Raw genomic sequence first — 27,355 nt, 5'->3', positions numbered from 1 at the left:
GGGCCAAAGAAATTATACAAACCTGAAAGGTTAGAACTCTGAAGCATGGGCTGGGAAGGTGGCTCAGTGGTAGAGCGCTTGCCTTGCATGCCTGAGGCCCTGGGTTCGATTCCTCAGCACCACATAAGCAAAAAATAAAAAAGCCGGAAGTGGCACTGTGGCTCAACTGGTACAGTGCTAGCCTTGAGCTGAAGAGCTGACGGACAGTGCCCAGGCCCAGAGTTCAGGCCCCACGACCAGACCCAAAAAAAAAAAAGAACTCTGAAGCATAACTGAACTTTAAAAAAGGGAACATACTTGGCTGGGAAGGTGGCTCAGTGGTAGAGCGCTTTCCTTGCATGCATGAGGCCCTGGTTCCATTCCTCAGCACCACATAAGCAGAAAAAAAAAAAGCCAGAAACGGCGCTGTGGCTCAAGTGGTAGAGCACTAGCCTTGAGCTGAAGAGCTGAGGGACAGCGCCCAGGCCCAGAGTTCAGGCCCACGACTGGACCCAAAAAAAAAAAAAGAAAAAAAGAAAAAAAAATAACTTCTATAAAGCCTGGCGCTGGTGGCTCATGCCTGTAATCCTAGCTACTCAGGAGGCTGAGAGCTGAGGATCGTGGTTCAAAGCCAGCCCAGGCATGAAAGTCCGTGAGACTCTGTCTCCAATATACCACTAGAAAACTGGAAGTGGCGCTGTGGTTCAAGTGGTAGAGTGCTTGCCTTGAGCTGAAGAGCGCTGGGACAGTGCCCAGGCCCAGAGTTCAAGCCCCACGACCAACAAAAAAAAAAAAAAGAAAGAAAGAAAGAACTTCTATTACTCAGCAATAAAAAGAATCTACTTTTAAAAAACCGGGGTAGAGGCATGGTTCAAGTGAGAGAACATCTACCTAACAAGTGCAATTCCTGTGTTCAAAACCCCCAAAAAATGAAAAAAATGAAAAAAAAATAGACAAAGAATCTCAGTAGACATCTCTCCAAAGCATATTCAGACACAGCCAATAAGTCAATGAAAAGATGTTCAAGTTAGGCACCAATCAACCTGTATGCTAGCTACTCAGGGCTGAGATCTAAAGTTCACCCATCAAGGTACTTAGCAGTTTTCACGCAAGTTATTTTCCTTTTTCCCTTCCCTATTTGCAGTGTAATAGTTTTTTTTTCTTATTCACCATGCTGAGGATTAATACTTCATGCATGCTAGGCAAGCACCCTTTCTTATTAGACAAGCTACATCACCAACCTTCTATAAAATTATAATTGTATTTTTTAAAGAGGCTTAAATACTGAATAAAACTTATTGCTTTAGGGGCTGGGAAGGTGGTTCAGTGGTAGAGCGCTTGCCTTGCATGCATGAGGCATGAGGCCCTGGGTTCGATTCCTCAGCACCACATAAGCAAAAAGAAAAAAAGCCAGAAGTGGCGCTGTGGCTCAATGCCCAGGCTTAAGAGTTCAGGCCCCACAACCAGACCCAAAAAAAAAAAACAAAAAAAAACTTATTCCTTTACTTTTAGATGACATTTTAAAATAACTTTTTAATTTTTATTTTTAAAATTATCTTTGGGGTTTCAATTCAAGATATTAATTTATGGGTACAGTGCATCTTGATCCAATGTCATCCAAAATTTTACTTTCTTTAGGTAAGTTTTATGCATAGTCACATACTACTTAACGAGATTATGCAACTATCACAAAATGTGCAAAACAAACCTACATAGTGCAGGTCAAAAACTCCACATTGCCTCTCCATATAATCAAGGGAAACCATAAAAATAAATCTGAGGGCTGGGAAGGTGGCTCAGTGGTAGAACGCCTGCTTTGCATGCATTAGGCCCTGGGTTCGATTCCTCAGCACCACATAAGCGAAAAGAAAAAGCCGGAAGTGGCGCTGTGGCTCAAGTGGTAGAGCGCTAGCCTTGAGCTGAAGAGCTGAGGACAGTGCCCATGCCCAGAGTTCAGGCCCCACAACCGGACCCAAAAAAACAAAAATTAAAAAAAAAATAAATTTGAAACTGCTGCTGGTATAATAATGTTTTGTATAAATTTTCTCTTTAACCAGACATTGTATTTGTTTGATCCCCTCCACTACAAAAAAACCTCATATTTGAAATTAACAATACTTTACACAGATACCAATTACTTCAGGACATAAAAGGTTTATTTCTCTTTGATCCATCACTCACTTCTGGATAAGAAGTCAAACCCTCAATAAAAAAACAACTGGCTGTACACTTGTATCCTGAATTACATCCTGTCATCTCTCTTGAGACTCTCCTTTACCCTCAACAGTACAAGCTCAAAACAGCTATTACAGGAAGTGCTGGAGTATCAGCTATTTATAAATGGATAAAAAAATTCTTTAAATAATTTTGACTGCTCTTGACAATTCTAGACCTAAAGCATTGTTTTTTAAAATAGTTATATTATTTAAAATATTAAAATATGCTCTATAAATGTTTCTCCTTTGTTTAGAATACAACGGTAGTACTAACATTATAGACAATATTAAAAGACAACAAACAAGTTAATTTTTATAAAATTAAAATTTATATTCGTTTTTTTGGGGGGTTTTTTTTGGGTCTGGTCGTGGGGTCTGAACTCTGGGCCTGGGCGCTGTCCCTCAACTCTTCAGCTCAAGGCTAGCGCTCTACCACTTGAGCCACAGCGCCACTTCCGACTTTTTTTTCTGCTTATGTGGTGCTGAGGAATCGAACCCAGAGCCTCATGCATGCAAGACAAGCGCTCTACCACTGAGCGAGCTTCCCAGCCCCAAAACATATTAGTTTTTAAAGATCTAAGTATTCTTACTCTGATCATCACCAAGAAAGTTTCAAATTATACTGTTAAACCTTCTATACTGACATCTATACTACTGTACTATTTTTCAAAGTCACAATTTAATATTACATATTAACATTTATACAGCGTATCAAGTTCAAAAGTATATGACACAATGTAAAAACACTTAATTCACCAAGGTGGACATCAACTGTAATAAAAAGCCTTTTCTTCCATAGACCTAAAATTTAAGACATGCTTTTCTGTGCTACTAAAACACTTGCACAGGAAATAACTGTACTTTCTACAAAAAAATGATTTATATGATTGTATATATAATTTATAAATATATATTATATATTATATATATTTTACATATATATGTATTTTTTAATGAGCTTTAGTTTTTTGTTTTTTTTTTCCAGTCCTGAGGCTTTAACTCTTACCTTTCACTGTCCCTTAGCTTTTTCCCTCAAGGTAAATACTCTACCACTTGAATCACTGCTCTGCTTCCATCTTTTTGGATCAGTCTCATGGACTTTCCTGTCCAGACTGGCTTTGAACTGCAATCCTCAGATCTCAGCTACTTTTTTGCTGTTGTTCAGTCGTAGACCTGGGCACTGTCCCTGAGCTCTTCTGTTCAAGGTTAGTACTCTACCACTTTGAGCCACAGCACCACTTCCGTTTTCTGGTGGCTAAAGATAAAAGTGTCACGTCCTTTCCTACCCAGGCTGGCTTTAAACTATGATCCACACATGTCGACCTCCTGAGCAACTAGGATTACAGGTCATGAACCACCAGCACCCAGTGTACTGCTTTTTCCTTCTTTTTTTTTTCTTTTTTACTACAAATCTCTATCAAAAATGTCCTAAATATATTTGAATGCTAACAATAGCTAACATCTCTATAAATAACTATTACAAACATAAGAGATTACTACAGTCTGGCAATCCTAAAATAAAATTAGTCTAAGAGAAAATATGGGTTTTTTTGTTTAATTACTTACTTTCCACCATATTATGTCTTTGGGTTTAGTAGGATGAGAAAGGTAGTACTGGAGTTTAAACTCAGGGCCTTATAGCTAGGCAGCTACTCCACCATGTGAGCCACATACTTAGGCCTTTTTGCTTTCATTATTTTTCAAGTTGGGTCTCAGACACCTTGCCTGGGTAGGCATCCCACAACAATCTTCCTGACTATTCCTTCCGAATAACCTTTTTCTGTGTGTGTGCCAATCCTGGGGTTTGAATTCAAGGCCTGGGCACTGTCTCTGAGCTTTTGCGTTCCAGGCTAATGCTTCACCACTTTAACCCACAGAACCATTTTTGGCTTTTTGGTAGTTCAATGGAGATAGAGTCTCATAAATATTCCTGCCCAAGCTGGCTTTGAACATCAATTCTCAGATCTCAGCCTCCGAGTAACAAGGATTACAGGTGTGAGCCACCAACACCTAGCTATTCCTTGTTTTCTGATATAGGGCCTTGCTTCTTGTCCAGACTGGCAGCAAACTGCAATCTTCCTTACTTCCCAAGTATCTAGGATTACAATTGTGAGCCACAATGTCCAACCTAGTAGGCCCTATAAAAAGCCTCAAAAAAGCAGCATATAATTTTGTTTACGTTTTTTATTGTAAAAATGCTGTACAGAGGGGTTAGTTACATGAGCAAGGTAATGAGTACATTTCCTATTGAGCATTGTTCCCCCTACCATCCCTTCCCTCCCACCTCCCCAACTACCCCCACTACCCCAAGTTGTAAAGATCATTTTCAACATAGTGCTTTGTACATCTCATTGTTACAATCGGTCCACCTGTATTCTTATTTAAGCATTTTGTTTTTTCCCTTCCCCTCCCTGAATTAGAGAAGTGTATATACAAGATGCAGGCACCAACATCAAATACAGTGAAAACAGGGGTTATACTATGGGGAGCATATAATTCCTTAGAAAAAAAAATAACACTAGTGCTATAGAAATTGGTTTGTTTGTTTTCTTTGGTCAGTCATGGGGCTTGAACTCTGGCACTGTCCCTCAGCTCTTCAGCTCAAGGCGAGCGCTCTACCACTTGAGCCACAGTGTCACTTCCAGCTTTTTCTGCTTATGTGGTGTTGAGGAATTGAACCCAGGGCCTCATGTATGCGAGGCAAGCACTCTACCTCTGAGCTACCTTCCCAGCCCAAGGTAGAAATTCTTAAAACTATCTCATGCAATCATTTCAAAATAATTACTGAAGGGGCTGGGAAGGTGGCTCAGTGGTAGAGTGCTTGCCTTGCATGCTTGAGGCCCTAGGTTCGATTCCTCAGCACCACATAAGCAAAAAGAAAAAAGCTGGAAGTGGCGCTGTGGCTCAAGTGGCAGAGCACTAGCCTTAAGCTGAAGAGCTGAGGGACAGCGCCCAAGCCCAGAGTTCAGGCCCCACAAAAATAAAATAAAATAAATAATTGTTGAAGGTATTGCTTTTCAAAGTAAATAAACCTATTTTTTAAGAATGATATTGATCTGCTCCTAAGGTATCCTTACCAATTTAGAGCATGTTTTAAAAAATTCAACACAGCTTTGGGGTTTAGGGTTTTTTTTGTTTATAGGGGCTTAATTTTGTTTTATTGTTTGTTGGTCATGGGGTTTGAACTCTGAGATTGAGTGGTGTCCCTGAGCTCTTCAGCTCAAGGCTAGCACTCTACCACTTGAGCCACAGCACCACTTCCGGTTTTCTAGTGGTTAACTGGAGTCCTTCTTGGACTGGTTTTGAACTGAGATCCTCAGATCTCAGCCTCCTGAGTAGCTAGGATTATAGGTGTGAACCAGCTCCCAGCTTAATTTTGTTTTTGACAGTCTTACTGTGCAGCCAGACTGGCGTTCAACTCATTATTCTCCTCCTTCAGCCTTCTGAATTCTAAGATTACAGATGCAAATCAACATGCCTGGCTCAATATAATTTTTCAATGTGTACTATATGTTCAACCCTGTGCAACACACTAGAGAAAGAATGATGGTGACTATAGTACAAATAGTTGAGAGATACTAATATCACTTATAGTGATATTATCGAAACAAGAGTAAGAAGGAATAGAAACCTAGCTAAGAAGCACACTGAATAAATGACAGAGGGCCTCTGAGAGAAGTTATTTGAGTTGGGTATTGATATGTAATTATATGAATGAACAGAAGTTTACCAGGTGTGGTAATGTTAGTGAAAATGGAAATTGAGAAATGGTATGGAACACCTTCTATTTTGAATGCAGAACAAAGAAAATGAGATACAAAGATTTTGTTAAGTTCTAGAAAATAAGAACATTTCAATGGTACAGAAATGTGTGTACACACACACACACACACACACACACACACACACACACACTTCTGAAACAGAATTGGGCATAAAGTGTAACGGCTACAGACTCAGTATGTGAATGAAAATGCTTTTGATGCCAAACTAAGGAACTGAGATTAGATGTGATCGTCTGGACACTGGTGGCTCATGCTTGTAATCCTAGCTACCCCAAGCCTGAGATTTGTGGTTCAAAGCCAGCCTGAGCAGAAAAGTCCATGAGATTCTTACCTCTAATTAAACACACACACACACACAGAAGTAGAGTTTTGGTTCAATAGAGCACCATCCCTGAGTGAAAAAAACTAAATTGGGGGGGGCCGGCACGCACACACACACACACACACGCACACGCACACGCACACGCACACACACACACACACACACACACACACACACAGAAGTAGAGTTTTGGTTCAATAGAGCACCATCCCTGAGTGAAAAAAACTAAATTGGAGGGGGCCGGGGGGGGGGGGGAGGATGGGAAGGGATGGGAAGGGGAAACAAAGGAGGAAGCTACAATGCTTGATAAGAAATGTACTCATTGGGCTGGGATGGTGGCTCAGTGGTACAGCGCTTGCCTTGCATGCATGAGGCCCTGGGTTCGATTCCTCAGCACCACATAAGTAAAAAGAAAAAAGCCAGAAGTGACGCTGTGGCTCAAGTGGTAGAGTGCTAGCCTTGAGTTGAAGAGCTGAGAGACAGCACCCAGGCCCAGAGTTCAGGCCCCAGGACCAGACCCAAAAAAAGAAAAAAGAAATGTACTCATTATCTTGCCTATGTAATTATAACCCCTCTGTACAGTATTTTCGCAATAAAAATAAAATAAAAATTTAAAAAAAAACTAAATTCAAGCCTAGTATCAGCACACAAAAAAATTAGATGTGGTCATATAAAGCCACAGGAAATGTAGCTTTCCAAAAAAGAGTTGTGACTGGTTTTGTTGTGCATGAAAACAACACCAGAAGTGACTTAAACAATTTGACTACCATCCAAGTCAGATAAGGTCCTATAGTAGGGACAGTTTAAGGATGAAGGAAAGCAAGAAGAACAGCAGCAGCTACACATAGCAGAATCTGAAAAAAACAGGAAACTACTATTGTACCTATAATTTACCCATATGTATTCTATATACGTTCACTACATTTGTGAAGAATTTCATGGCATATAGTCACACAACCAATCATCTGAAACCTTAACATGAAAATGAAACTAAGATATCTGCCAGCCATTTCACTTTCAATTACTGAGTATCTTTCAAAAACATCCCAAAATAAACTTTTTTTATTTATGGTGCTGAGGATGAAACCCAGGGTCATGCATATGCTAGGCAAGCAGTGGATCAGTGAGCTACATTCCCATACTGGACATTCTTTTACTGGACAACAGTTTTCAGACATAATACTATGCTATGAAACCATGTTTCACAAAAATAACAACCACCACCATCTTTTAAAGAATAATCCTTAATCAATGAAAAGTGTTTTTAACTGAAGATATATGGTCCTGAAATTTGTAACCATAAAATATTAAATATTATGTGCAACTTATTACTAATGAGGAAAAACTATTCATTCTTGCTCATACTAGAAAGTTTACAAGTATTCTGAACCTGTTCTCTTCTCTTCAAGAATAACTTTTGGAGCTGTGTTCAGTAGTAGAGTACATGCCTAACACAGTAGGTTAAGTACAGATAGCAATATTGTATATTATTTGGCGGGGGGGAGGGGGGTGCGTACTAGTACTGGGGCTTGAACTCAGGGCATGGGCACTACCCCTTAGCCTTTTCCTCTCAAGGTTGAACCACACCTCCACTTCCAGCTCTTAGTTGGTTAAGAGTCTTATGGATTTGTTTGCCAGGGGCTGGCTTTGAACTGGGATTTTCAGATCTCAGCCTCCTGAGTATCCAATAATACAGGCTTAGTCACCAGAACATGGCAGCAATACTATGCATTTTAAATAAGCTATAAGAAGGGATTTTGGTGGGCTGGGAAGGTGGCTCAGTGGTAGAGTGCTTGCCTTGCATGCCTGGGCCCTAGGTTTGATTCCTTAACACCACATAAGCAAAAAAAAAAAAAGCCAGAAGTGGTGCTGTGGCTCAAGTGGTAGAGTATTCACCTTGAGGTGAAGAGCTGAGGGACAGCGCCCAGGCCCAGAGTTCAGGCCCCATAACCGGACCCAAAAAAAAAAAAAAAAAAAAAAAAGGGTTGAGTATTTTAACCACAAAAAATGATAAATGTTTTTAGGACACATGTTTCCCCTGATTTAAATATTATACAATATATACATCTGTCAAAATGACCCATAAATATGTATAGTTTTCATGCTTCAATTAAAAGGTGAAAAAGTAAAATATATTACATCTCCAATCTATTGTCAATTGATGTAACATAATAAAGCTTGAATTAAAATCTTATTGCAAAGGAAATATCATCCTAGGGTTCTGTAAGCCAGGGTTAAACCATAAACAAAGATGTTTTTGTTTTCTTTTCTTGCTGATACTTCAGTATTTCTACCCAGTGTTTCTTCTAAAGACCTGAAGAATTTGTTGGTTATATACAAAAATACACTAGAATTGTTTAACATCCCCGCAATTTCTCTTACTCCCTAAAATAGCACTATACATTTTTCTTAGCTAACCAAAATAAATTTTGAATTAATCAGTGTATAAAATCTTTTACTAGCTGGGCACTGGTGGCTCACACTTGTAATCCTAGCTACTCAGGAGGCTGAGATCTGAGGATTGCAGTTCAAAGCCAGCCTGGGCAGGAAAATCCTTGAAACTCTTAATTCCAATGAAACACCAGAAAACCAGAAGTGGCGCTGTAGCTCAAGTGGTAGAGTGCTGGCCTGGAGCTGATGAGCCAAGGGACAGTGCCTAGGCCCAGAATTCAAGCCTCACGACTAACAAACAAACAAAAAATCCTGTACTACATAAATTTGTATCACAGCCCAAAATTACTAAAAATCTCTGATCTTCCAAATGACTGATTATCAATGAACATAAAACTAATCTCATTGGGTGTTTACTGAAAGCTACAAATCTCAACCAAATTGAACCAAGAGGAAAAAAAACTTTATTATGGTTTTTCTTACATGTAACATAGTGGTTTGAAATAATCAGATTCTTAAAAATTATAAGGCATTTTACTTTAAAGATGTACAAATTAATCTTGTACTGAAGCTATATAAATTCTAATTAACAAATTCCACTTAAAAAGTATACTCCATGGAAGTGGTGCTGTGGCTCAAGTGGTAGAGCGCTCACCTTGAGCACAGGGACAGCTCTCCAAGACTAGAGTTCAAGTCCCATGACCGACCAAAAAAAAAAAAGTAAAAAGTATACTCCAGTACTCAGGAGGCTGAGATCTAAAGATCAGGGTTCAAAGCCAGCCCAGGCAGCAAAGTCTGTGAGATTCTTATCTCCAATAAACCACCAGAAAACCGGAAGTGGCACTGTGGCTCAAGTGGTAGAGTGCTAGCCTTGAGCTGAAGAGCTGAGGGACAGCTCCCAGGCCCTGAGTTCAAGACCCACCACCAAAAAAAAAAAAAAAAAAAAAGTATGCTCCACTTAAGAGGAGAAATATTCAAAAGTAATAAATAGAAATAGTTAAATTATATCTTTGGTTAAGCCCAATTATTCAAACTGCAATTCAAAAGCAGATTATTTTTTAACTTTAGTAAAAATTTTCCTGCTAAATGAAAGCTACTTTAATAGAAATTAAAATGATGTATTTAAGCTGACAGCAATGGCTCATGCCTGTAATCCTACCTACTCAGGAGGCTGAGCCTGAGGATCAAGGTTGGAAGCCAGGTCAGGCAGAAAAATCCCTGAGAGATTCTTATCTCCAATTAACCACTCCAAACAGGAAGTGGAGCTATGGTTCAGGGATAGAACCTTGAACAAAAAGAGCTTAGGGACAGTGCCTCAGGCCCTGAGGATAAGCCCCATGACTAACCCCCCCCCAAAAAATATACTTTAGATGAAATATGTTAGGAAATTATGATGAGTAGCATGGGAAAATAAACCTAGCTCACAATATTCTATAACAATGTAATATTGAGAACTCTTTTTTTTTTTTTTTGGGTCAATTGTGAGGCTTGAACTTTGGGCCTGGGCACTGTCCCTCAGCTCTTCAGCTCAAGGCAAGCGCTCTACCGCTTGAGCCACAGCGCCACAACAATGTAATATTGAATGTGCTTTCTCCAACTATATCTGATAAGATCCCTACAGGAATACCAGTAAAACAAGGAAAATGGATACTCCAAAAAACAAAGTACAAATCAATTACAGTACCTTACATTCCACAATTCTGTTCAAAGACATGTGACAATTAACTGAAAGAACTACTAGAAATAACGAAATACCATTGGTCTGTACAGTTATTACAAGAAAAAGGTATCTATAATAATAATCCATTAAACTTGTATAGTTGTGATATTCATTAAGCTTTTATTTTAAACATTTTAAATTTGCGTTTTGTTGCTCCTTTTATGAAATTAGCACAGCATATCATCTGTCCACTTTGGTCCTAGAGGTTTTAATCTATCCATATCAAATTACACTTATTAGTGCACAGACAAATACAAATCTTACTATGTCATTGGGGCTTATAATGTGTTTATTCAATAGTGGTCCGTTATAGTCTTAAAACCTCTATTGCCTACTCTGACCATTCTTAGATTCTAAGAGGGAACCCTAGGGGAAGGGAATTCTGCCCAGGCTGGGACAGAAATTGATTAATTAAAATCGACCCTCCGCAGGAAGGGATGTGGTTCCCACCTGTCCTGCTGTATGAACTGCAAGACCAAAAGACGTGCTCAACACCTTATCCACCTTGCGTTTTACTAATACTGGTAAAGGGTTCTTATGGTTCACCCTCAACGCCCAGGGAAACAACGGTTCAGGACCAGCTGTTGTCATTCCATATTCACTCTTTGGTAACTCCAGGTTCCAGATAAACTCTAGCACATAGCCCCTGGATAAAGGATGAAGTGAAGGGCAGATATATAAATACTCATTGAAAATAAAAAAAAAAAAAAAGAACACCCTTGCAGGCCGCTGGTGCCCCACATTTGGAATCCTAGCTACTCAGGAAGTTGAGATTTGAAGAACGCCGTCCAAAGCCATCCTGAGCCGAAAGGTCCACGAGACTCTTATCTCCAATAAATGACCAGCTATGGCTCAAAGGGTAGAGAATTGGCAGCCATGAGTTCACTCCCTAGGACTGGTTGTTTTGTTGTGGTTGTTGTTGTTTTAAGGCACACTCAAGATACCCAGGGCGATGGCTGGAGGAGATAGGTACCAAGCGAACTCTCGAGTTAGCGCTTGCAAAATACGAAGGCGTATGTCTGGAGGTTCTACTTTGGAGAAAAAAAGGTGAAGAATTATGACTGTTCAAGACCGTGAAATCTGGGGCAGAAAAGGAGGGGGCCGAGAAGTGTCCAGGTAAACCCCAGGGACGCGAGGTCCTACCCAGCCAGACCACGGGCTGGCTGGAAAGAAGCCTGTCTCTGGACAGCGGTGCCCTAAGAGCCAGGACCCGAGCGCTCGCCCGCCCGACGGGCTCCCGGGCGAGGTTTCAAACCGCCGCCCGGGGGAGGCGCTCAGCCGATTGGAAGTTTCACAACGCCCGTCACTAGCCCAGGGCCGGAGCCGCAACTCAGCAGCGAACCCCACCCCCCCCCCCGTCCCCCCACCACCACCACCAAGCCCTCATCTTCCCCAGGAAGACAAGACCCTACAAACTCCACCTCCAACCGAGGTCCCAACTGGAGTCCCGCCACCAGCCCGAGGCTCGATCAAAGCCACCCTCCCCCCCCCCCCAGCGCCGCCGCCCTCCGACGGGACCGACGCCCCCGACCGGGGAGCGCCGCGGGAGTTCCAGGGGGCGCGACGGCACCGCGCGGCGGGGGGGTGGGGGAGGACGGGCAGACTCCGTCCTTCCGAGTGGGCCCCTCGACGCGGCCGCACGACCACCTCCGCCTCACCCCGCCGACACGGTCCGGCAGGGCTCCGACCCACCCATCCCGCCCCGTAGAGGAGCGGAGCGAGCCCACTGCCCCCGCCCGTGCTCTTACCCATCTTTCCGCCTCGCCTTGTAGACGTGCCCGTAGGTGCCGCGTCCCACTTTGCACCCTTCGTACTCAAACAAATCCTCCACCCGTTCCCGCTCCGCCGCCAGCTTCGCCTTGAAATCATAATCCATTGTCTGCTTCCCCCATAGAGGCACCGGGACGCGGGGGCCGCCGCCGCTGCTCAGTCCCACCTCCTCCTCCTCCTCCTCCTCCTCCTCCCCCCGCGGCCGCCGCTCCACTTCTCCAACAGCCGCCTCTCAGGCACGCGCGCGCGCCGCCCGCCGCTTCGCGGGCGCCTTCAGCAAGCGACGCCGCGGCAGCCACCGCCTCCTCCTCCACCTCCTCCTCCTCCTCCGCCTCCTACTCGGCGGCGTCGGCGACGGCGGCAGCTCCGGCAGACACCCCCAGTCCCGCCTCCCCCCTTCATTTCCTTGTTTTGGAACCTGGTGGGCCGAGCCGCGGCTTCCTCGAACTCATTAATGAACCAGCCGGTCCGGCCCCCAGTGTCACGGTGGCTTCTGGGATATGTAGTCCCGAGGTCTTCGAGAGCTACGGAAGTGTGGCTAGCACGAAATACAGTTCCCAGGCTGCTGTGGACAGCTTCAGCCCCGCTCCCTCTAGGCACGTACGCCTGCGCATTGGCGCCTCCTGGCTGCCCTCACTCACCCCTCCCAACCCAGGTAGCGTCCGACTGAGTTCCTGTGGAGGCAGAAAACGCACTTAGTGAGTTTTTCTGAGCATGCATGAACGGGAGGGAAGCAGGCAGTTGCTCTGCTAAGAAGGAACTGTTTCTGCCCCATCAGTCACTGGGCTGGGAAGACAGAAAAAAAAAAAAAAAGCACTTATCAAGCACCTGGCCCAGAAGCTTGCTCCTGAGGCTGGAGGACAAGGACTGGGTAGGACAGTTGTATTGCAGATTGCGGTTTGTTTTGTAGGGCTGTTGGTCCGCCTGTTGCCCCGCCCCATCCAGCAGCTCATTGGTGGAGACTGAAGAATGACGTTCTAACTAGTGTGTGGGTATCCCCAGGCTTTGGCTTCTTTCCCGCTCTTGATTAGATATGTTGGGTTCTTCCTGATAGGTTACTCTTTTTTCCTTTACGATGCAAAAACTGTATTTCAAAACCTGAACACTCAGCGGTTTCCTAGCTCTTGCAGAAGGGAACTGTAACTTCTGAGCCACGGCAGCCAATCATCTTATTCTTGGCTCTGTAGTTGGTTTTCTCCTAGCATATGTGATTGCAGTAGCCAAGCTTGAGCCATCTGTCTGAGGACAATTGAAGTGCCTGAAGATGCAGCCTTTTAAGAACAATCATATGGGTTGGACTGTAAAGAGTTTTTACAGCCTATGCATAATGGTGAAGTCCTCCCAGAATGTTTAAGCAATTCTCTTTAATCAGAATGAACATGATCATCATGGGTTAGGGCTCTAGATACACCATGGACAAAAACATGATTTAGAAGACTGTAATGTGCCCCTCTGGCATTTTAATAACTTTGTACTTAAATTAGTAAGCAACACGATGCACACTTTTCAGCTCTCTTCTACTGACTAAATATTAATTTGTAAAGAGAACTTTGCATTTATTTATTTATTTAGCCAGTCTGGGGCTTGAACTGAGCACCTGAGCTCTGTTGCTAAGCTTCTTTTGCTCAAGGTAAGCACTCAACCACTTGAGAGCCACGGCACCACTTCCAGCCTTTTCTGTTTATATACTACTGAGGAATCGAACTCAGGACTTCATGCATCCTAGACAAGCTCTCTACCAAGCCACATCACTATTAAAATTATCTGTATCATCTATTTCTAGATAATTTTTATGATCCAGGAGACTGCATACGGGAGGCAGCTTTTATGTACCTTTCACTTCCTTCCCTCACCTTAATTTGTCTCCACTGCCCGCATTTGGATTCCAAGTCCAATCAAGAGACTACATAAGAACCAGACATCTACTCATGTTCGTAATCTTAGCTACTCAGGATCGTGGTTTGAAGCCAGCCTGGGCAACAAAGTCTATGAGACTTTTATCTCCAATTAACTACCAAAAAGCTGAAAGCAGAGCTGTGGCTCAAGAGGTAGAGCACTAGCCTTGAGCAGGAAAAAAAAAAAAAAGCTGAGTGAGAGAAAACTGCTGTTTTTGTTAGAATAGCTCCTCGAGAAATTTGCTCAAATTTCAAAAGTGTCAGTTTTGGTCTGGGGCCTGACACAAGTAGTAGAGCACCTGCCTAACAAGCAGAGTCCTGAGTTCAAATTCAAGTATACCCTCCAAAAAAAATTAGAGTTAAGAACCTGAACTGCTCTGATTGCCGGGCTCTGTGGTAAATGTTGTAGATAAAAAGTGAAAATTAGTCTTTTTATATTGGGAAACAATCTACCAAATAAGCACACATAGGAAATGGGCTCATTACCTTGCTCATGTAACTGTAACCCCTCTGTACAGTATCTTTACAATTAAATATATATATATATATATATAAAATAACTTTCCAATATTAAGAGAAAAGAGTTGGTAGAGAAAAATAAAAGGTGAATCTTTATAGTATAGTACAGGACTAAAATATGCAACACAAAGAAGACAGGATCCAGATACATGTAGTGTCATGTGGAAGATAGAATTAAGTTCCCAGCAGCTGTGCTAGCAAGTGGGTAGGTTGCCAGGAGACTGAAGAAAGTATCCAGACATGATGTGTGAGACTTAAGGGTTATTGAAACTTGCTAACAGAGCAATTCTGATAGCAGGCACTTAGCCTGTGCACAGCACTCTGCTGAGTAGTCCAGTGGCAGTGGGCTGGAAGAGCAATGTCCTTTCCATGTACCAGTCATCACAAAGAGAGGGGCTTTACAGGTTAGTTTGTATAAGCACTGACATCTTTAGCTTGCTTTGTTCCTTTGACCAGCATTCCAAGGAACATATCTTGTGTGTACATGCAGGAAAGCAGGTTTTCTTCTAGATAACACTAGTTTGCCCAGTTTCTAGTGTCCTTCAGATAACATTATTCCAGTCCTGGCCTTTCAGGCCTGCCACTATTGTCCCTTTGATTACCTAGTGTTTTGGGAATGGAATAGGGCATCTCAGGAATAAGGTATCTGATGTCTTCATTTTCTCAAGGATCATACAAGAGAAAAGTTCTCTGAAAGTGGATAGATTATGTACTTATGAAAGAAGGAATTCTTAGCTGATTGCCCATGGCTCAGGCCTATAATCTTAGCTACTCCAGAGCCTGAGATCTGAGGATTGAGATTCTAAGCCAGCTTGGGCAGGAAAGTCTCTGAAACTCTTATCTCCAATTAACCACCAAAAATGCCAGAAATGGAGTTTTTTCTTAAGTGGTAGAGCACTAGTGCTGAGCAAAAGGACTCAGGGACAAAGCCAGCACTGGTGGCTCATAACTGTAATCATAGCTACTCAGGAGGCTGAGACCTAAGGATCACAGTTTGAAGCCAGTTGGAGCAGAAAAGTCTGTGAGACTCTAATTGCCAATAAACTTCTCAGAAAAAGCTGGAAGTGGCACTAGGGCTCAATGGTACAGTACTAGCCTTGAGCAAAAGAAACTTAGGGATATCGCCCAGGCCCTGAGTTCAAGCCTCAACACAGGAAAAAAAAAAAAAAAAACTTGACCTGCACTAAAAGAGAGAGACAGAGACAGTGACAGACAAACAGGACATTTATTTTTTGCTTTATGTGCAAGGCAGCATATCATAACAGTAGTGTATGGTAAAGTAAAATCTACTCATGCTTTGGCCAGGAAATTGTCTCTCACAATCTCCTTAGAGAGCTTCACCCATGGGGCTGGGAAGGTGGCTCTTGCCTTGCATGCCTGAGGCCCTGGGTTCCATTCCTCAACACCACATAAGCAAAAAGAAAAAAGCCGGAAGTGGCGCTGTGGCTCAAGTGGTAGAGCGCTAGCCTTGAGCTGAAGAGCTGAGGGACAGCGCCCAGGCCCAGAGTTCAGGCCCCACAACTGGAACCAAAAAAACAAAAAAAAAAAAGAGAGAGCTTCACCCATTAGCTTCTCTTAAGGCTTACTATCTAAAGGTTTCATTGTCTCTCAGTAGTGCCATACTAACAACCAAACACATGGCCCTTTAGGGGAGAAAAAGCTACCAAGATTCAATCATGGAAGCTCTACCTAATGACCTTAGCAAATCCTCACTGTCTCACAAAGGCCTTACCTGCAAACACCATAGATTTAGTTTCCATCCTCTTAATACTTCAAGATAAGGATTAAAATTTCAACACCAGATGACTAACCATAGCATTGTCATAAACCCTACTTTGTATATATTAAAATTACTACCTCTAAGCTGGGTGTGGTGGTGCACACCTGTAACCTCAGCTACTCAGGAGACAGAATCAGATTGATCTCAAGTTCAAGGATGACCTTGGCACATTTTATTTCTGCTCCTTTATTTAGTTGCTGTCAGTTATTTCCCCTTCTTGGTATGTGCAAGAGGCACAAGGCTTATAATATACAGAGAATGTGTAGTTGCTACTGTCACTAAGGCACTCATTTTCTTGGTTAATATAAGAAACTGTCCTTGCCTTTGCTACCAGAAATATACTGAGTGGCAAATCAGATTTTGGAGCCACTAACTGCCATGTAAATCTTGCTACTCTTCTGAGAAAGCTATTCCTACTACATAAACATTGATTTAAAGTCTGAGAACAAAGCTGCCTTTAGTATAGATGATTTATGCTTGAAGGCTGTTAGGGAAACAGACACTAGATTTCCTAAGTACAAAGTTGTTGTCAAGGCAGCCGATGAGGAGGAATAGGAAGGAATGGAGTTAAGAATCAAATCTCAGGGCTGGAAAGATGGCTCAGTGGTAGAGTGCTTGTCTCACATGCATGAGGCCCTGGGTTCAATTCCTCAGCACATAAACAGAAAAAGCCAGAAGTGGCACTGTGTCTCAAGTGCTAGAGCACTAGCCTTGAGCTGAAGAGCTGAGGGACAGCACCCAGGCCCAGAGTTCAAGCCCCAAAACCAACAATAAAAAATAAAATAAAATAAAATCTCACCCAGAACGTGCATGGGGAAGGATATCTGATACTGGAGGCTGAGATAGGAAGATTGAAAGGTCAAGACCAGCCATGACCATATATCAAGATCCTATCTCAAAAGAAAAAGGAAAATTAAAGAAAGAAAACAAAAGGAAAGGAAACAAAGAGAAAAAATAATCAAACGATTGTCTATTTGCTGAAGATGCAGACCAAACAAAGGGAGAGCTGCCTGCAAGCTGCTGATAGAAACACCTTGATTGATAGCTATGGCCATTTCCTAGAGCTGCTGTGAAAAATTACCACTGAGTAACTTGAAACAGCAAGAATTGATTGTCTCAGTTCTGGAGGCAGTAATCTAAAAACAAGATGTCTGAAGGGCTAGTTTTTCTGAAGCCTTTGGAGAGAATCCCTGCTTACTACATCTTCCAACTTTGGTTTTCTGCAATCTTTGGCAGTCCTTACTTTCTGCCGAGTTAACACTTAATTTATCTCTGCAATCCTAGCTACTCGGAAGGCTGAGTTCTAAGAATCAAGGTTCAAGGCCAGCCTGAACAGGAAAGAATATAAAACTCTTATCTCCAATTAACCACCAAAAAGCTAAAGGAGAGCTGCGACTCAAGTGGTAAGTAGAAAAATTTAAGCACCCAAGCTCTGGGTTCAAATCCCAATCCCAGTGCAGGCATGCACACATCCAAAGTACAGTGTGAAGCAGGATAGATCAGAGAAAAATGAGTTGGGGATTATAGCTCTCTCCCTCTGGCCTTGTTTGCTTGCTCAAATAGTGTGTTCTGGGAACTGAGCAAAGTTGTCCTAAAGAGAGACATTTACACTGGGGGGAGGGGGGGGAGTTGAAACACTGAAAATGACACCTCTGGACACAAAAAGTGTTTGCAAAGAAAAATATTTATCTGAAGGATAGACATCTGTCTTGAAGGGAGTGTTGTGCTGGCAGAGCACATTCTCTCTGTTTGAAGGAATATCCAAATAATTCACAATGACCCAAAGTTAATGAGCAGACCAACTTTGAAATCTCTAGGTCCAGTTGATAAACGGCATAATAGCAAGAATGACAGAATGTACCAGATGTCAGAACAAGGGGAGTATTTATGATGAATTTGAGCTGAACCTCAACCTGCTTTTTCTGTATACATTGAAGCACTTGTTATCAGATGTGCCCACACCTATGTCTGGGTCATGCATTATCTCTCCATCTTTGCTTTGCTTGGATTTACTAATAAAACTGTCTTGATTCCAAACATAATGAGTCCTCAGATTCTTTTTTAGCAACATCATGAACTTGGTACTTAAAGGTTAGACCAAGGCCTCCACTCTGGCTGGAGTATAACTGGCTTTGGGTCCATTAACAAGTTCACTATGCCTAGGTACAGACCCTTCAATGAAAGAATGAAAAAAAATATGATGTTTCACCAGGTTTTTTTTCACATTTAAAAGGCAAGAAGCATCCAGGTACCAGTGGCTCACACTTGTAACCTTAACTCAGGAGGCTGAGATCTGAGGTTCATGGTTCAAAGTCAGCCTGGGCAGAAAAGTCCAAGAGACTCTTATCTCACCAAAAAGCCTGAAGTAAGACTATGGTTCAAATAGTGCCAGCTTTGACCAAAAGGCCCTGAGTTCAAGCCTCAGTCCTGGCACCAAAAGAAAAAAAGGCAAGGAGAATGTGCCCAGCATATAATGGATTAGTCACCACAACTGAGCTATGATCTTGCAAGTCAGGTTCACTCAGCATGTGATGGAAACAGTAGGCCAAATTATGGCTATTTGTTCATTCTTATGCTCTTAGTCATGACCAGATTATGAATTATAAACAATCAAATTTGAATACGGAGATAAAATTTCTCTTACTCCAGTCTAATGTAGGTCAGCAAAATTTATTCAAGAGCTTTAGCAAGTTGTTTTCCTGCTGTTTTAAGGCTTGACTTGAGGTCATCTTCAGGAAGTCTCTTGACATCCCTAGACTGGGTGGGGTGGCAGTCATTCATGCAAGTATTCTTTATAATTGCCCTATTGAGGGCTGGAAATGTGGCTTAGTGGTGGAGTGCTTGCCTAGCATTCATGAAGCCCAGGGTTCAATTCCTCAGCACCATATAAACAGAAAATGCTAGAACTGGTGCTGTGGCTCAAGTGGTAGAGTTGTAGACTTGAGCAAAAGAAGGTTAGGAATAGTGCTCAGGCCCAGAGTTCAAGCTCCAGGACTAGCCAAAAAAAAAAAAAAAAAAATATATATATATATATATATATATATATATGCGCATATATATATACATATGTGTGTTGTTAAATAATATCATGTTCATATGTTCCTCTGAATATTCATGTTAACAAATATTCATTTGTTAACATGAGCTCTTTTAGGGGGACAGGAAGGGACCAAATTCTATACAATTCCATGTTAACAAATGAATATTCCTCAGAATCCTGAAGACATTACACCATTTTTCAAATACTCAGTGATTCAGATATATTAACAATCTGTTTTATCCTTTTTCAAGCATTCTATTTTTTATAGAACTGTTTAGGCAGTTGGGCTCACACCTATAATCCTAGCTACTCAGGAGGCTGAAATCTGAGGATCACAGTTCAAAGTCAGCCTGGGCAGAAAGTCCCTGTGAGATCCTTATCTCAACTACCCCAAAACCAGAAATGGAGCTGTGCTCAAAGTGGCAGAGTACTAGCCATGTACAAAGAGCTCAGGGATAGTGCCCAGACCCTATGTTCAAGCCCCACAACCAATAATAAAAAAAAGGGAGTGTTGGGGCTGGGAAGGTGGCTCAGTGGTAGAGCGCTTGCCTTGCATGCATGAGCCCCTGGGTTCGATTCCTCAGCACCACATAAGCAAAAAGAAAAAAGCTGGAAGTGGCGCTGTGGCTCAAGTGGTAGAGCACTAGCCTTGAGCTGAAGAGCTGAGGGACAGTGCCCAGGCCCAGAGTTCAGGCCCCATGATCGGACCCAAAAAAAAAAAAAAAGGGAGTGCTTAGGACCAAAATAGCTCAGTGATAAGTACTTGTCTAGTATGCAGGAGGCCAAGGGAAGCAAGAGAATTGGAATATTGTACTAGTTTTAATTATGCAAATACGTATAGAGAAATGAAATGTATAAAATTTTATATACTAAGAAAAAAATGCTTCCTGTAACCTCATTTCAAGAGCCAGTTCAACTAAAAATCAAGCTGGAAGATACTGTTGGTAAAACTGGAGGAAAGTTGCAATGTTCTGAGTAAATATTCTTAGGAATAGTTCAATTTAATATTTCTCTCCTAGGGGCTGGGAAGGTGGCTCCGTGTTAGAGTGCTTGCCTTGCATTCATGAGGCCCTGGGTTCGATTCCTCAGCACCACATAAGCAGAAAAAGCTGGAAGTGGTGCTGTGGCTCAAGTGGTAGAGCACTAGCCTTGAGCTGAAGAGCTGAGGGACAGTGCCCAGGCCCAGAGTTCAGGCACCATGACTGGCAAAAAAAAATAAAAAATAAAAAATAAATTTCTCTCCTAGACTTTATTATTATTGTTTTATAAGTAACACTTTGTACATAAATTTTGTAAAAATTGATTTGATTAACTTGAACTTTGGGCCTTGCATTCTTGCTTGGCCTTTTCACCGACAAAAAAAAAAAAGAATCTGTCTGGTTACTGGTTAGCCTGGCTTTGAACTAAAATTCTCAGATCTCAGCCACTTGAATAGCTAGGATTATAAGCATGAGCTACCAGTCCCAATGTCTAAATCTGTACATATAAGTTTTCAAAATGCTAATTTTTTTTTTTTTTTTTTTGGTGAGTCGTGGGGCTTGAACTCTGGGCCTGGGTGCTGTCCCTCAGCTTTTCAGCTCAAGGCTGACACTACCATTTGAGCCACAACATCACTTCCAGTTTTCTGAGTGGTTTATTCGAGATAAGAGTCTCACGGACTTTCCTGCCCAGGCTGGCTTTGAACCACGATCCTCAGATCTCAGCCTCCTCAGTAGCTAGGATTATAGGCATGAGCCACCGGCGCCCGGCAATACTAATTTTTTTGTACCCAGACCCTGTCTCTTGGGGCTTGAACTCAGTACTTGAGAGCTGTCCCTGAGCTTTTGTGCTCAAAGCTCCTCCCTCTCCTTTCACAAAGAGTTCTGTATTTCCTGGGGCACAGTGTTGAAAGGGGGGAACCAATGCAACAATGATATACACAAGACAATATATTGGAAACATTCTGTACAACTTAGGGGTGGGAGGAAGGAAAGTAGAAAATTGAGAAAAGGAGTAACAAGGTGGACAAGAAATGTACTCCTTACCTTATTTACATAACTGAAACTCCTCTGTACATCACCTTGACAATTAAAAAAAAAAAATTAAGCTAGCTGGTAACCCAATAATGGCCTCTAGGTTTCTGAGGGAAAGGCAGGATCACAGAACTCTCATTTTAAATTAAAAGCTACAAATAATTCAACTTAGTGTGTAAGGCATGTTGGAAGGTGAGCTAGGTGAAAAACTAGCCCACTTTCACTGCTTAGTCAAGTTGTGAATACAAAGGAAATGTTTAATTTTGCTTTGTTTTACTTTGTTTTTGCTGAGGATTGAACCCAAAGGACATGCTTTACTACTGAGCCACCACACTTGCCAGCCTTGGAAAAGTTTTGAAGGAAATTAAAAGTGCTACTCTAATGAGCACATGAAGGATTTATTTTGCTTTTCATTGACTGTTGTACCACATACCTGTACTTTCACCTGTGGGGAAGCTGAAGCAGGGTATCTTAAATTCCTTAAATGATAGGAGAGTTGGATAAGCATCTTTATAACCAAAGAACCAAACTATCCCCAAGCAACAGGAAGCAGGAAAAAACAGACCACCTCCCAAATGAGGTCAATTAGCAGGATGGTGATGCTGCACTCTGGGGCAAGAATTGTCACCTCCTGGGGGCCATATTACATCACACAATGCTTCCAAAACCCCTTACAGAACTAGAACTGAAATAATGATCAAGCAGGCCACTGGCCTGACCAATATCATCTGCTCTGTCATCTGTGCACATCATACCCTCTTTCTATGAAACCTCAAAAATCATGATAGTCCCTTGAACCTCAGAAGAAGGAACGGCCAGCCTTAAATAAATAAAAAGCTAAGGAATATTGTAAGGCCTAGCTCTTGTACTGGCACACAAACAAAAAAATCCTAATTGAGTTTAGATTCTGCAGTTTTAAAATCTGCTTCAGCAAATTTTCATAGGCTTACATGTAAACCTAATTTTTTTTTTAATTGTTTATCATGGGGGTTTGAACTCAGGGCCTGGGCACATCCTGTGATCTTTTTGTTCAAGGCTAGTGCTTTACTTCCAGTTTTCTGGTGGTTAATTGGAGATAAGAGTCTCATAGACATTCCTGGCTGGGCTGGCTTTGAATCAGATCCCAGCTTCCTGAGTAGTTAGGATTACAGGAGTGAGCCACCAGCTCCCAGCTTAAACCTGAATTTTTTTCTCTGTTTTTTCTTTTTTTGCCAGTCATGGAGCTTGAATTCAGGGCCTGGACACTGTCCTGGAGATTTCTTCACTCAAGGCTACCACCTTGAGCCACAGCACCACTTCCAGTTTTCGGTGGTTAGTTGGAGATAGCAGTCTCATGCCCAGACTGGCTTCAAACCACTGCCCTCAGATATAAGGCTTCTAAGTAGTCAGGATTACAGGTATGAGCCACCAGCACCTGGCCTGATTTTTTTTTTTTTTTTTTTTTTTGTCGGTCGTGGGCTTGAACTCTGGGCCTGAGCGCTGTCCCTCAGCTCTTCAGCTCAAGGCGAGCGCTCTGCCACTTGAGCTACAGCGCCACTTCCGGTTTTCTGGTGGTTTATTGGAGATAGGAGTTTCACGGTCTCTCCTGCCCGGGCTGGCTTTGAACCGCTATCCTCAGATCTCAGCCTCCTGAGTAGCTAGGATTACAGGTGTGAGCCACCAGCGCCTGGCTGATTTTTTTTTTTAACAAAGAACAACCTCTTATTTCCTAGAGTTAATTTGATAAATATTATTTCATATGATTAGAGGTACATAAGCATTGTACTTTTGTTAAAACCTAAATTTAAAGATTGTTGAATAAGAAGAAAAAAAAAGATTGCCCATTTGACAAAAAATAAGAATTTTTTAGTCCCTTATGAAAGAAGAAAGGAAGGAAGGCAGAAAAGGAAGGAAGGAAAGAAGGAAGAAATAAACATCTTTGCTAAATTGTTGTAGATTCAACCCATGGTCTAGTACAAGTTGATCACGCATTCTACCACTGAACTGCAGACTAACCCTAAAAACCTTTATTTCATATTAAACTTCAGGTGAAAAATTATTAATGATGAAAACAATTTTAAAATTAATTTTTCCCTAGCACTGCAAAGAAAACACCAAGATTTGAGGCAGAAAAGGGTACAAATTAAATTTTGCAGATTATAGAATTATTAAATGGTTTTTGTTTGTTTGGGTTTTTTTTTTTTTTTGGTGGTTGTGGGGCTTGAACTCTGGGCCTGGATGCTGTCTCTCAGCTTTTCAGCTCAAGGCTAGCGCTCTACCATTGAGCCACAACACCACTTCCAACTTTTTCTGTTTATGTGGTGCTGAGGAATCGAACCCAGGGCCTCATGCATGTAAGGCAAGTGCTCTACCACTGAGCCACCATCCCAGCCCAGGTCTATGTTTTATTGGGACGTTATTACTACCTAATAAACCTCTATTTTAAAATGTCTGTATGAGTCGGGCGCTGGTGGCTCACGCCTGTAATCCTAGCTACTCAGGAGGCTGAGATCTGAGGATCACGGTTCAAAGCCAGCCTGGGGAGGAAAGACTGTGAGACTCTTATCTCCAATAAACCATCAGAAAACCGGAAGTGGCACTGTAGCTCAAGTGGTAGAGCGCTTGCCTTGAGCTGAAGAGCTGAGGGACAGCGCCCAGGCCCAGAGTTCAAGCCCCACGACCGACAAAAAAAAAAAAAAAAAACATAAAATGTCTGTATGGGCATGTAATACCAAGAAAGCATACTGTATTTAGAAACTGTATATTTATTAAGACCACTTTGTATGAGTGTATGAGTTCTATTAGGTAAAAATGGTCAGGTAACCAGAAGAGTAGCTGAATTTACTAACATGCCAACCTTACCCTCTTTCTCTGATCAGATGAATTCATGTGGCTGGTGCCAGAACAAAAATTACTTCCAATTAGTGCCTTGAGCAGATACTGGGGACTGGGATTTCTGTTAATTTTGAACTATCCTCCATTAGAGAACCCTAGCATTTTACTACCCACTATAACAGGTGACTGATAAGTAAGGGTATAAGTTCCTGCCCAGTTACAAAGTAGACAGGTATGGGCTTTAGATAGGCATGCTTAGGAACTATTTTCTGGTGACTTCTTGGCTCTCGTTTTTGGTGGTGGTGGTGTTTTTTGGTTTGGGGGTTTGGAGTATTGTTGTTGTTGTTTTGTCAGTCATAGGACCTAAACTCAGGGCCTGGGCGCTGTCTCTAAGCTCTTTTGCTCAAGGATAGCTCTCTGCCACTTTGAGCCACAGTGCTACTTCCAGGTGTTTTGTTTTTGTTTTGTTTTGTTTTGTTTTGGGGGGGGGGGTCCAGTTGTGAGCCTGGGCGCTGTCCCTCAGCTCTTCAGCTCAGGGCTAGCGCTCTACCAATTGAGCCACAGCGCCACTTCCGGCTTCCCCCCCCCCCCCCCCCGCCTGCTTATGTGGTGCTGAGGAATCGAACCCAGGGCCTCATGTACGCAAGGCAAACGCTCTACCGCTGACCACTTTCCCAGCCTCTACTTCCAGTTTTTGGGTTTTTTTTTTTTTAGACATAATGCAAGTTTTATTGGGGAACATGATTAAAGTGGGGGTGATATAGCTCAGTGGGTGGAGGCCTTCAGGAGTGCAGGGCTCTCCACTTATCCAGAGGACCACGATTCGGGATGTATTTGACTCCACAGCCATCAGGGATGAGGCGCTTCTCAGCTACCATGTCTTCAAACTCATCCGCGTTGAACTTGGTAAAGCCCTACTTCTTGGAGATGTGGATCTTCTGACAACCAGGGAACTTGAACTTGGCCCTGCGTAAGGCCTCAATTACATGTTCTTTATTCCGCAGCTTGGTGCCGATGGACATGATTACCCGGCCAATGTGAACCCTGGCCACAGTGCCCTGGGGTTTCCCAAAGGCACCCCGCATACCTGTCTGGACCCTGTCAGCCCCAGCGCAGGACAACATCTTGTTGATGCGAATGACGTGGAAAGGATGCAGTCGTACTCGAATATGAAAGCCATCTTTGCCACAACTTTTTAGCATATACTTGTTGGCACAAATACGGGCACCCTCCAGGGCTTCAGAGGAGAGCTGCTCATATGCATCTGACACCATGTGCCCACAAAGTGGGAACTCATCCACTTTTGCCTTCTTCTGCCCCAGGTCAAAGATGCGGATCTTGGCATCAGGGACACCTCGACAAAAGCGAGACTTTGGGTACGGCTTGTTCTTACAAATACCGGCAACACCGTGCGGGGCGGCGACCCATGGCGACACCAGAGTCTTCAGTGGCCCTCCGGAGGAAATGAGATCTACTTCCAGTTTTTGAGTGATTAATTGGAGATAAGATTCTCACAGGGACTTTACTGCCTGGGCTAACTTTGAACCACGATTCTTAGATCTCAGCTCCTGAGTAGCCAGGATTATAGGTGTGAGCCATTGGTGCCCAGCTCTGGCTCTAGGTTTGAAAGTGCAAGCACAAAGTGACTCCATTCAGGATCTGACACCATCTCCTCTTAACTGAGCAGATTATTTTTTCATTTGTTGTTGTTGTTGTTGCTGTTGTTGTTTTACCAGTCCTGGGCTTGAACTCAGGGCCTGGGTGCTGTCCCTGAGCTTCTTTTTTGCTTAAGACAAGCACTCTTGGGCTGGGAAGGTGGCTCAGTGGTAAAGCACCTGCCTTGCATGCCTGAGGCCCTGGGTTTGATTTCTCAACACCACATAAGCAAAAAGAAAAAAGCCGGAAGTGGCAATGTGGCTCAAGTGGTAGAGCGCTTGCCTTGACCTGAAGAGCTGAGGGACAGTACCCAGGCCAGGCCCAGAGTTCAGGCCCCACGACTGGATCCCACCCCCCCAAAAAAAAAAAAAAAGACTAGCAATCTTACCACTTGAGCCACAGCACCACTTCTGGCTTTTTTCTGTGTATGTAGAACTAGGAATTGAACCCAGGGCTTCATGCATGCTAGGCAAGCAATCTCCTACTAAGCCACATTCCCAGCCCCTGAGCAGTTGTTGTTTTTTTTCCAGCTGCCTCTGGATGATCCCTTATTTCCAGGATCACTCATCACCAGGACAGACTTTGTCCTGGTGCCTGTCTTCTCCTTACTGGGATAATGTCCCCGATGGCATTTTTGCTCATTGCTGGGATGACATGTCCCAGTTGGCTTAATCCCACATTGGTGATGGTGATGACTAACAGATTGAGTGAGAGTTGGTGCCAATAAACCCTTTTATTTCTAATTGAAGCAACAAGGAGATCAATAGAAATCTTTTTTTTAGTATATATTTTTTATTGTAAAGATACTGTACAGAGGGGTTACAGTTACATGAGAATAGAAATAATTTTTAAACAGGGTTTACCTGGAACTTAAGAATCAAAGTTACTGAAGATCAAACCTGTAAAGGCAAAACTTAACAGGAGTCATAATGAGAGTTTTGAAGCAGAAACTGATTAAACAACTGAGTTAAGCACTTTAGGATACTAATTAAGATTGAAACAATTCTCACTAAGCCTTTGTGTTTACAATGAAAAAATGCAGAAACAAAGGCCTGTTGGGTGTCCTTTTAACTGTTTCCAAAGCAGCTTACATCCTTGGAAAATAGAAATATTAGACAGAAGCCTGGCGCTGGTGGCTCATGCCTGTAATCCTAGCTTCTCAGGAGGCTGAGATCTGAGGATCGCGGTTCAAAGCCAGTCTAGGTAGGAAAGTCCGTGAGACTCTTATTTCCAATAAACCACTTGAAAACTGAAAGTGGTGCTATGGCTCAAACAGCAGAGCGCTCACCTTGAGCTGAAGAGTGCAAGGACAGTGCCCAGGCCCAGAGTTCAAGCCCCATGACCGACAAAAAAAAAAAAAAAAAAAGAAATATTAGATAGAAAAAAAAATTAAGCCGGGCGCTGGTGGCTCACGCCTGTAATCCTAGCTACTCAGGAGGCTGAGATCTGAGGATCT

At 42.6% G+C, this 27,355-nt stretch overlaps 1 protein-coding gene and 1 pseudogene across 6 annotated transcripts in view; both read right to left on the bottom strand.

Moving 5' to 3' along the window:
- The window catches only part of Cdk19 (cyclin dependent kinase 19), a 142,153-nt gene extending 129,793 nt beyond the window's left edge, over positions 1 to 12,360 (bottom strand). For 5 of the 6 annotated variants that reach the window (XM_070010562.1, XM_070010561.1, XM_070010560.1 and 2 more), the window contains exon 1: positions 12,162 to 12,360. In XM_070010562.1, the coding sequence (XP_069866663.1) occupies positions 12,162 to 12,289 (128 nt within the window). In that variant the 5' untranslated portion in view covers positions 12,290 to 12,360. The remainder of the gene's footprint in view (positions 1 to 12,161) is intronic. The other variant, XM_070010564.1, reaches the window with a different exon arrangement.
- A 12,582-nt stretch (positions 12,361 to 24,942) lies between these two features.
- Positions 24,943 to 25,689, bottom strand: LOC138819405 (large ribosomal subunit protein uL16-like; annotated as a pseudogene).
- Positions 25,690 to 27,355: the final 1,666 nt, after the last annotated feature.

Source organism: Dipodomys merriami, unplaced genomic scaffold (assembly GCF_024711535.1).
Source record: "Dipodomys merriami isolate MVZ:Mamm:240054 unplaced genomic scaffold, mDipMer1.0.p SCAF_8, whole genome shotgun sequence".
In the NCBI taxonomy this organism is placed as follows: Eukaryota; Metazoa; Chordata; class Mammalia; order Rodentia; family Heteromyidae; genus Dipodomys; species Dipodomys merriami.
The sequence above is the reverse complement of the archived record's forward strand: the minus strand, read 5'-3'. Positions and strand labels throughout refer to the sequence as shown.